Source organism: Rattus norvegicus, chromosome 10 (genome assembly GCF_036323735.1).
Source record: "Rattus norvegicus strain BN/NHsdMcwi chromosome 10, GRCr8, whole genome shotgun sequence".
NCBI lineage: Eukaryota > Metazoa > Chordata > Mammalia > Rodentia > Muridae > Rattus > Rattus norvegicus.
In genome coordinates, this window is record NC_086028.1 from 44,093,560 (window position 1) to 44,104,513 (window position 10,954).

The 10,954-nt window shown below is 40.7% G+C and overlaps 1 protein-coding gene across 1 annotated transcript; it reads left to right on the forward strand.

The window, feature by feature from the left end:
* The first annotated feature begins 1,450 nt into the window (after window positions 1-1,450).
* On the forward strand, window positions 1,451-2,377 carry Or9e1b (olfactory receptor family 9 subfamily E member 1B). The gene has a single exon (NM_001000022.1). It carries the CDS (start codon window positions 1,451-1,453, stop codon window positions 2,375-2,377), a length of 927 nt encoding a protein of 308 aa, NP_001000022.1.
* The last annotated feature ends 8,577 nt before the right edge of the window (window positions 2,378-10,954 follow it).

Genomic DNA, 10,954 nt, shown 5'->3' on the forward strand with positions numbered 1-10,954 from the left:
AGATTTTGTTGTAAGTGAAAAAAGAATGAGTAGCAGGCTTCAGGTGAGCATTTATGGCATACACCAGCAAACCTGTCATTTAAACCATGCCATCTGTGCATATCTGTGAGGTAAGGCAAGACTTTAGGTGACCAAATGTTTGGGGACACAGGTCACAGTAGTATATACAAGGATGTACTGGGCTTTGTTGATCCTTCTAAGAACCCTAAGAACCTGGACAAAGAAAATGATGAATTCAGGGCATTCGATTACACGTTTGTGAACTGCATAGTATACAGATATTTATGTCTTAAAATAAATGTCTGTCTCACAGGCTCAAGCCTGAGGTTTTTGAAAATCAAACAATAGTTTTAATGTACCAATTATTTTTTTCACGTGGCCTCAGGAAACCTTCTGTTTTAAGTCTCTGAGGTAACCCATAGGGACCCTGAGAAGTGTTAGTCCATGGGACCTGGAAGGAACCAAACATATTCCCAGAGCCAGCTCCCTAGACAGCTCAAAGCACGCTCACTCCTCTACAAGATGGACTTGCAGGAGAATCGTTTCACAATGTTTAAGACATGCAAAGGGAATCAGGCAGCTTCATCCGTCTATACCTCCAAGTCCTTGCCAGGGCAGCTGAGTTACAGCCTGAGAGACAGTTCTGCCGTCCGTCTCCCCACTTGATGACCTCTGGACAGAGAAAGTGAGCATCATTCCACCAGGTGAGAGCTGAGTGAGATAAAACAGGACAAAAATCTCTGCCTAGCTGTGAGATGATGAGGAAGAATTCAGACAAGGCAATCATAGACAACTCCAGTGGGGTCTTTCCTCTGCTTGAGCTAAGGCAGCTTTCCAGCACCCAGAAATACTCTAAACAAAAGGCACAAAGATACTTGGTGCCATGATTTGAGCTCTTCTCCTCTCGTTAACTCCATTATATTTTGAAACATAAGATGTAGATAGAGATTGACATAGACATAGAGATTGAGAGAATGTATTTATATACATATATAGATACTGACACATACACACACCCAGAGAGAGACGAAACTGCATACATATATACACACATGAATGTAAAAATTTTAAAGTGAAAACATGGGACTGCTTCTCACTCTGAAGTCACGCAAACTTCAAGAAGACAACTTCGACTGATGTCTCTTCTTCCCTACCCTGCTCCCCATCCCTCTCTCTCTCTCTCTCTCCTCTTCTTCTTCTTCTTTCTCCTTCCTGTCTCTACCTCCCTCTATTCACTTTCACACCTCCTACTCCTCCCTCATCCAATCTCCCTCTTCTTAATTAATTCACTATAATGCCTTTAGATAGACTGCTCCATTGTCTTAGCTGTCTGATAAAAGTCAGGCCTCCATAGTCAACAAGGACATGCACACATGAGCTGAGCCTGTCTGTTATTCCTGTCCCCTCCCTCAGCCGTGTGGCACTGCATCTGAACTCAATCTGAGCAGCCATGTCCAACCACACAACAGTGACCCACTTCATCCTCAGGGGCTTCTCTGATGTTCCACAGCTGAGATTGGTGGTCATCCCATTTTTCTTGATCACTTACACATTTGGCCTCCTGGGGAACTTCTCCATCATCATGGCTGTGAGGAGAGACAGTAGGCTCCACTCTCCCATGTACTTCTTCCTGAAGAACTTGTCTTTCCTGGACATGTGCTACACCTCAGCCACCATCCCCAAGGCAGTGGCTATATCCTTCACAGGCTCAGGGGTCATCTCCTATCTCGAGTGTGTAGCACAACTTTACATGTTTATCACACTCTGTGGAACTGAATGCTTTCTGCTCACAACCATGGCTTATGACCGGTGCCTGGCCATCCTCAGACCACTGCTCTATGGAACCATCATGAGCCAGAAATATTGTTATGCATTAGTGGTCACTGCCTGGGTGAGTGGGGCCATTTACTCAGCCTATCATACATTCAACACTTTCTCCCTCCCCTACTGTGGACCCAATATTGTTGAACACTTCTTCTGTGACATGCCTGCAATCATGAGACTCTCCTGCACTGATTACCATGTCACTGAGGAGGTGAGCTTTGCTGTCATCAGCTGCATTATCATGAGTTCCTTCGCCCTCACAGTGGTCTCCTATATTGGCATTGTGGCCACAGTTCTTCGCATCCCCTCAGTGGATGGCAGGTGGAAAGCCTTTTCTACTTGCTCCTCTCACCTGACCACGGTCATCTTGTTTTATGGAACTGGAAGCTTTGTGTACCTGAGGCCGGCCTCTCACTACTCCCCATTGCTTGGTCGCCTGGCATCCATTTTCTACTCCGTAGTCACACCATCTTTAAATCCAGTTATCTATTGTCTGAGGAACAAAGATATGAAGTTTGCTCTACTGAAACTTTATTGTGGGAGAAAGTACTGAGTCCTTGAAGACTACAATGTGTGGCTCTGATGGTTGTTGTTAGAGCCAAGTGTTTCACTCACACACCCCTTTACTCCCCGATGACACTTGACATTGCTGATGAAACCAGTTCCAGAACATGTCAGAAGCCACCACAGTCCCTGCAGTGCCTTTTTAGCTCAAACGGATGCTATAGCCTCTTCTGGCCCTCATGAGCATGCAGACCCATGTGCACTTACCTACATATAGATACCCACAAAGTAGTAACATTAAAAAATAAACACTGTGTCTCAAGGTGTTCTTAAAACTATCTAAACTGAATGATATAAATCAAGTGAAAAATTTAACCGAGGTAGATTCTTGAGATAGAAAGACCAGCAAACAAAAAACAATTGTCTGCCACCAGAGACCTCTGATCTGTCTGTATTCAGCTGATGAAGCTGCTTGCTGGTTGCTGTTCAACTGATCCTGCTTTCTAATTGTCCAATCTTATACGACAGGGGGGCCTACACAGTTGTTCACTCTCCTCATCTCTGTTTGCAGAACACGGACTTATACACAAGGAGATGGCCAGCCAGCTGGGGCTGTTTGAGTCCCTCTTCCCAGCCTCTGGAGCTATGGCAGAACTGCCAGGAGCACTGTGTGGACTGTCAGGAGCACTGTGTGTGTGGAGTGACTGGGAAGTACCCGTGGGGAACAAACTTGCTCTCCTTAATCACATCCTGTATCTCTGCCTCTCTTTTGCTGTGAATACTGTTTTCCTGTTGGATTTCCGCTGGATGTCTTCCACAGTCCATAAGAGGGAGTTCCCCATGTCAGGGCTAAGCCTCATCACCACAATTCTCAGATGTGCCTTATGGGTTTTGCATGCCTCAGGAACAACCATTCTCAGTGCCAATGTCATTGTCTCCCAACAGGCTCTGCAATGTGATGTTTTTCCCCACAGATCATTGTCTCCTGACTCAGGGCTTAGCCTTTATGTGTATGTATTTACAGTTGGAGTCTGTCCCTCTGTTTTCAGTGAAATTCTTAAGTTCCTTTCTAATTAAAAATTCTCTCAAATCAGTTTATGGGAAAAGTGGCCTCATCACAAATATTGCCAGGATTGTTGTTTTTCTGCTGTTCTCTGTTTGATTCTCTTTAACTTATGTATATTTTATGTATATGTGTGTTTTGCCTCCGTATGTGTCGATGCACCATTTTCTGCCTCGGGTCCGTGGAGCATCAGGTCCTGGAGCTGCAGTTACAGTGGTTGTGAGGCACTAAGAGCTGCAAATCAATCAATCTCCTTTGGGAGAGCAGCTGATGCTCTCAGCCCTCTCCCTGGGCTCTTGTTTCTCATTATAAGACAGGCCCTCGAGTAGCCCAGTAGCCTCAAACTCAGAACGTAGTCAAGAATCAACTTGAACTCTTTTTCTGCATCAACTTCCCAAGTGTGGGGGTTATTGTGAGGACTGGCAAGGGTTCCCTGATTAGTAAGAAGTCTGGGTCCTGATCCTTAATTTTTTTAAAAATAATGGCACTCCAGCTCAGTATCTTGGAGTATGTATTGAATTTTGTTTCCTAATACTAACATCGGTGTTGGACATCTCAAATCAAACATCTAAAATATAACATTTATATTAAATAAATATTAACTTTCCTCTCATAAGAGATATAACCATAATTTGCAATTTTAAACATTCATACCGTTTGGACATCTCCCTCTCTTGGATTATCATCAAATTATACAGAAAAAAATATGTTTTCCCATGTAGTCAATATGACAGAATCAAATATACAGGTAGAATGTGAAGGAACACAATATATTGTTTGTGCTTTCTTTTTAATATTTAATATTGTTTTTTTTTCTTTTTTCCTTTTTTTCGAAGCTGGGGACCAAACCCAGGGCCTTGCACTTGCTAGGCGAGCACTCTACCACTGAGCTAAATCCCCAATCCCAATATTTAATATTGTTATTGAATAGTTTATGTATTTACATTTCAAATGTTAACCCCTTTTCCCGTGTCCCCTCTCCCGTGTCCCCTCTCCCTTCTTCTATGACTATACTCCTCTTCCTTCTCACCCACTCCCACCGCAAGCCCCTGGCATTCCCCTACACTGAGGAAAGGAGCCTTCACAGGACCAAGGGTTTAGCCTCCTATTGATGCCAGACAATGCCATCCTCTGCTACACATGCAGCTGGAGTCATGGATTGCCCCACCATGTGTACTCTTTGGTTGGCAATTTAGTTCCTAGAAGCCTTGGGGGGTCTGCTTGGTGGATATTGTTCTTTCCATGGGGTTGCAAACCCCTTCTTTCAATCCTTTCTCTAACTCCTCTATTGAGGTCCCCATGCTCAATCCAATGTTTAGCTGCAAGCTTACTAATCTATATCAGTTAGGCTCTGACAGAGCCTCTCAGGTGACATCCATATCAGATTCCTGTTAGCAAGCACTTCCTGGAATCAGAAATAGTGACTGTTTTGGATCCCCAGGTGGGGCAGTCTCTGGATAGCCTTTCCTTCAGTCTCTGCTCCACTCATTGTCCCTGTATTTCCTCCCATGAGTATTTTGTTCCCTCTTCTAAGAAGTGCTGATGCATCGACATTTTGGTTGTCCTCCTTCTTAAGCTTCATGTGGTCTATGAATTGTATGTTGGGTATTCAAAGCTTTTGGCCTAATAACCAATTATCACTGAGTGCATACCATGTCTGTTATTTTGTGACTTGGTTACCTCACTCAAGATAACATTTTCTAATTAAATCCATTTGCCTATGAATTTCATGACGTTATTGTTTTTAATAGCTGGGCAAGTACTCCATTATATAGATGTACCACATTTTCTGCGTCCATTCCTCTGTTGAAGGACATCTAACTTCATTCCAGCTTCTGGCTATTATAAATAAGGCTTCTATGAACATAGTGGAGCACGTGTCCTGTTATATGTTGGAGCATCTTCTGGGTATATGCCCAGGAGGTTATAGCTGGGTCCTCAGATAACACTATGTTCAATTATCTGAGGAACCACCAGACTGATTTCCAGAATGGTTGTACCAATTTGCAACCCCACCAACAATGGAAAAGTGTTCCTCTTTCTCCACATCCTCACCAGCATCTGCTGTCACCTGGGTTTTTATCTTAGCCATTCTGACTGGTGTGAGGTGGAATCTCAGGATGGTTTTAATTTGCATTTCCCTTATGATTAAGGATGCTGAACATTTCTTTAGGCACTGCTCAGCCATTCGATAATCCTCAGCTGAGAATTCTTTGTTCAGTTCTGTACCCCATTTTTAATGGGGTTATTTGATTCTCTGGAGACTAACTTCTTGAGTTTGCTGTATATATTGGATATTAGTCCTCCATCAGACATAGGAATGGTAAAGATGTGTTCCCAATCTGTTGGTTGTCATTTTGGCCTAATGTTCTTCACCTTACAGAAGCTTTGGAACTTTCTGAGATCCCACTTGTCAATTCTTGATCTTAGAGCATAAGCCATTGGTCTTCTGTTCAGGAAATTTTCTCCTGTGCCCATGTGTTCAGGCTTTTTTCCCACTTTCTCTGCTATTACATTCATTGTATCTGGTTTTATGTGGAGGTCCTTGATGCTTTGTAAAGGGAGATAAGAATGGATAGATTTGCATTCTTCTACATGCTGACCTCCAGTTGAACCAGAACCATTTGTTGAAAATGCTGTCTTTTTTCCTTGGATGGTTTTACCTTCTTTATCGAAGACCATGTGACCATAGGTGTGTGGGTTCATTTCTGAGTCTTCAATTCTATTCCACTGATCTACCAGACTGTCTCTGTACCAATACCATACAGTTTTTATCACTATTGCTCTGTAACACAGCTTGAGATGGAGAATGGTGATTTCTCCCAGAAGTTCTTTTATTGTTAAGGATAGTTTTCACTATTCTGGTTTTTTTTTTGTTATTCCAAATGAATTTGCAAATTGCTCTTTCTAACTCTATGAAGAATTGAATTGGAATTTTGATGGGGATTACATTGAATCTGTAGATTGCTTTTGGTAAGATGGCCATTTTTACAATATTAATCCTGCCAATCCATGAGCAGGGGAGATCTTCCCATCTTCTGAGATCTTCTTCAATTTCTTTCTACAAAGTCATGAATTTCTTGTCATACAGATCTTTCACTTGTTTGGTTAGAGTCACACCATGGTGCTTTGTATTATTTGTGACTATTGTGAAGGTAGTAGTTTTCCTAGTTTCTTCCTCAGCCTGTTTATCCTTTGAGTAGAGGAAAGCTACTGATTTCTTTGAGTTAATTTTATATGCAGCCACTTTGATGAAGTTGTTTATCAAGTTAACTAGTTCTCTGGTGGAACTTTTGGGGTCACTTAAGTACACTACCATATCATCTGCAAGTAGTGATATTTTGACTTCTTCCTTTCCAATTCATATCCCTTTGGCCTCCTTTTGTAATCCAATTGCTCTGGCTAGGACTTCGAGAACTATATTGAATAAGTAGGGAGAGAGTGGGCAGCCTTGTCTAGTCCCTGATTTTAGTGGGATTGCTTGAAGTTCCTCTCCATTTAGTTTGATGTTGGCTATTGGTTTGCTGTACATTGCTTTTACTATGTTTAGGTATGGGCCTTGAATTCCTGATCTTTCCAAGAGTTTTATCACAAAGAGGTGTTGAATTATTTTGTCAAATGCTTCCTCAGCATTTAATGAGATGTTCATGTGTTTTTTATCTTCAAGTTTGTGTATATTGTGGATCACATTGATGGATTTTTATATATTGATCCATCTCTGGATCCCTGGGATGAAGCTTGCTTGGTTGTGAAGGATGGTCATTTTGATGTGCTCTTGGATTCGGTTTGTGAGAATTTTATTGAGTGTTTTTGCATCAATAGTCATAAGGGAAATTGGTCTGAAGTTCTCTTTCTTTGCTGTGTATTTGTGTGGTTTAGGTATGAGTGTAATTATGGCTTCAAAGAAGGATTTGGCAGTGGTCCTTCTGTTTCTATTTTGTGGAATAGTTTGGGCAGTATTGGTATGAGGTCTTCTATGAAGGTCTGATAGAATTCTGCACTAAACCAATCTGGACCTGGGCTCTTTTTGGTTGAGAGACTTTTAATAAATGCTTCTATTTCTTTAGGAGTTATAGGACTGTTTAGATGGTTTATCTGATCCTGATTTAACTTTGGTACCTGGTATCTGTCTAGAAAATTGTCCATTTCCTCCAGATTTTCGAGTTTTGTTGAATATGGGCTTTTGTGGTAGGATCTGATGATTTTTTGAATTTCCTCAGATCCTGTTGTTATGTCTCCCATTCCATTTCTCATTTTGTTAATTTGGACACTCTCTTTGTGCCCTCTGGTTAGTCTGGCTAAGGGTTTATCTATCTTGTTGATTTTCTCAAAGAACCAGCTCCTGGTTTTGTCGGCTCTTTGGATAGTTCTTTTTGTTTCTACTTGGTTGATTTCTGCTCTGAGTTTGATTATTTCCTTCTGTCTACTCCTCTTGGGTGTATTTGCTTCTTTTCATTCTAGACTTTTAAGTATGCTGTGAAGCTGCTAATGTACGCTCTCTCCAGTTTCTTTTGGGAAGCACTCAGAGCTATGAGTTTTCTGCTTAGCACTGCTTTCATTGCATCCCATAAGTTTGGACATGTTGTGCCTTCATTTTCATTAAATTCTAAAAAGTTTTCAAATTCTTCATTTCTTCCTTGTCCAATTATCATTGAGTAGAGTGTTGTTCAACATCCATGTGTATGTGGGCTTTCTGTTATTTTTGTTTTTATTGGAGACCAGCTTTAATCTGTGGTGATCTGATAGGGTGCATGGACTTGTTCCAATCTTCTTTTATCTGTTGAGCCTGTTTTGTGACTTATTAAATGATCAGTTTTGGAGAAGGTACCATGAGGTGCTGAGAAGAACGTATACTCTTGTGTTTTAGAATGACATGTTCTATAGGTGCTAAATCCATTTAGATCATAACTTCTGTTAGTTTCTCTGTGTCTCGGTTTATTTTCTGTTTCCATGGTCTGTCCATTGATGAGAATGGGGTGATGAATTCTCCCGCTATTATTGTCTGAGGTGCAGTTTGTGCTTTGAGCTATAGTAAGGTTTCTTTCATGGATGTAGGTGCCCTTGCATTTGGAGCATACCACAGATATTCAGGATTGAGAATTCATCTTGGTGGATTTTTCCTTTCATGTGTGCAAAGTGTCCTTCCTTATCTTTTTTAATAACTTTTGGTTGAAAGTTGATTTTATTTGATATTAGAATGACTATTCCACCTTGTGTCTTGGGACCATTTGCTTGGAAAATTGTTTTCCAGTTTTTTACTCTGAGGTAGTATCTGTCTTTGTCACTGAGGTGTGTCTCCTGTATGCCAGAAAATGCTGGGTCCTCTTTACGTATCCAACCTATTAGTCTATGTCTTTTTATTGGGAACTGAGTCCATTGATGTTGAGAGGTATTAAGGAATAGTGATTTTTGTTTCCTCTTATTTTTGTTCTTAGAGGTGAAATTATGTTTGTGTGGCTCTCTTCTTTTGGGTTTGTTGAAAGAAGATTACTTTCTTGCTTTTTCTATGATGTAGTTTCCCTCCTTGTGTTGGAGTTTTCCATCTATTATACTTTGTAGGACTGGATTTGTGGAAAGATATTGTGTACATTTAGTTTTGTCATAGAATATCTTGGTTTCTCCATCTATGTTAATTGAGAGTTTTGCTGGATATTGTAGCCTGGGCTGGCATTTGTTTTCTCTTTGCATCTGTATGACATCTACCCAGCATCTTCTGGCTTTCATAGTCTCTGGTGAGAAGTCTGGTGTAATTCTGATAGGTCTGCCTTTATATTTACTTGACCTTTTCCTCTTACTGCTTTTAATATTCTTTTTTGTGCATTTGGTGTTTTGACTATTATGTGACGGGAGGAATTTCTTTCCTGGCCCAATCTATTTGGAGTTCTGTAGGCTTCTTGTATGTTTATGGTCATCTCTTCCTTTAGGTTATATATGTGTGTGCATGTGTGTGTGTGTGTGTGTGTGTGTGTGTGTGTGTGTGTGAGTGTGTGCGTAATATATATAGATATAGATAGAGATATAGATATAGTTATAGATATAGATATATAATCATTAGGTTTGATCTTCTCATTGTGTCCTGTATTTTCTCAATGTTTTGGGTTAGGAGGGCTTTTTTGCATTTTTTAATTTTCTTTAACTATTGTGTCGATGTTTTCTATGGTATGTTCTGCTCCTGAGATTCTCTCTTCTATGTCTTGTATTCTGTTGGTGATGCTTGCATCTATGACTCCTGATCTCTTTCCTAGGTTTCCTATCTCCAGGGTTGTCTCTCTTTGTGATTTTTTTTTTATTGTTTCTATTTTCATTTTTAGATCCTGGATGGTTTTGTTCAATTCCATCACCTGTTTGTTTGTGTTTTCCTGTAACTCTTTAAGGCATTTTTTTTGTGTGTTTCCTCTTTAAAGGCTTCTACTTGTTTACCTGTGTTGTACTGTATTTCTTCAAGGGAGTTATTTATATCATTCTTAAAGTCCTCCATCATCATCATGAGATATGATTTTAAATTCAAATCTTGGTTTCCAGTGAGTTAAGGTATGCAGAACTTGCTGTGGTGGAAGAACTGGGTTCTGATGATGCCAGATAGTCTTGGTTTCTGTTGCATAGGTTCTCAAGCTTGCCTCTCACCATCTGGTTATCTCTGATGTTACTTGGTCTTGCTGTCTCTGACTGGAGCTTGTCCCTCCTGTTGGTCTGTGAGCCTGTGAGCCTGTGAGCCTGTGAGCCTGTGAGCCTGTGGTCTTAGGAGTGAGAGCACTCCTGAAAGACCAGCTCTCTCTGGGCAGATTTTGGATCCGGAGCTGAAAGGTAGTAGTTTTCCTAGTTTCTTCCTCAGCCTGTTTATCCTTTGAGTAGAGGAAAGCTACTGATTTCTTTGAGTTAATTTTATATGCAGCCACTTTGATGAAGTTGTTTATCAAGTTAACTAGTTCTCTGGTGGAACTTTTGGGGTCACTTAAGTACACTACCATATCATCTGCAAGTAGTGATATTTTGACTTCTTCCTTTCCAATTCATATCCCTTTGGCCTCCTTTTGTAATCCAATTGCTCTGGCTAGGACTTCGAGAACTATATTGAATAAGTAGGGAGAGAGTGGGCAGCCTTGTCTGGTCCCTGATTTTAGTGGGATTGCTTGAAGTTCCTCTCCATTTAGTTTGATGTTGGCTATTGGTTTGCTGTGCATTGCTTTTACTATGTTTAGGTATGGGCCTTGAATTCCTATTCTTTTACTCTTAAAAGGCAAATTGTTGAGGTAGGTTTGTTTGTTTGTTTGTTTGTTTGTTTTATACCATAGACATAAGACCATATAAACCTTTTCCTCAGAATGGTAATGCCCACTGCATTGTTTCATATAATATATACCTTTATGGTATAAAACATAAACTGGCCAAATTGGTGGGGGGAAGGGTGTATGCAAATGCTAAACCTTTAACATCAGCAAATCCCAAGAAAATGCAAATCCAAACCCCAATAAGATGCCACTTGTACGAGTGAGCTTATCAGAACAGTCCGAAAAGTTGACGAGTGCTGTTGAGAGTGTGTAAATGAGCAACATGTTTACAAAG

Coding starts and splice junctions, on each gene's coding strand:
- Or9e1b (NM_001000022.1), top strand. CDS start 1,451: ATGTCCAACCACACAACAGTGACCCACTTCATCCTCAGGGGCTTCTCT.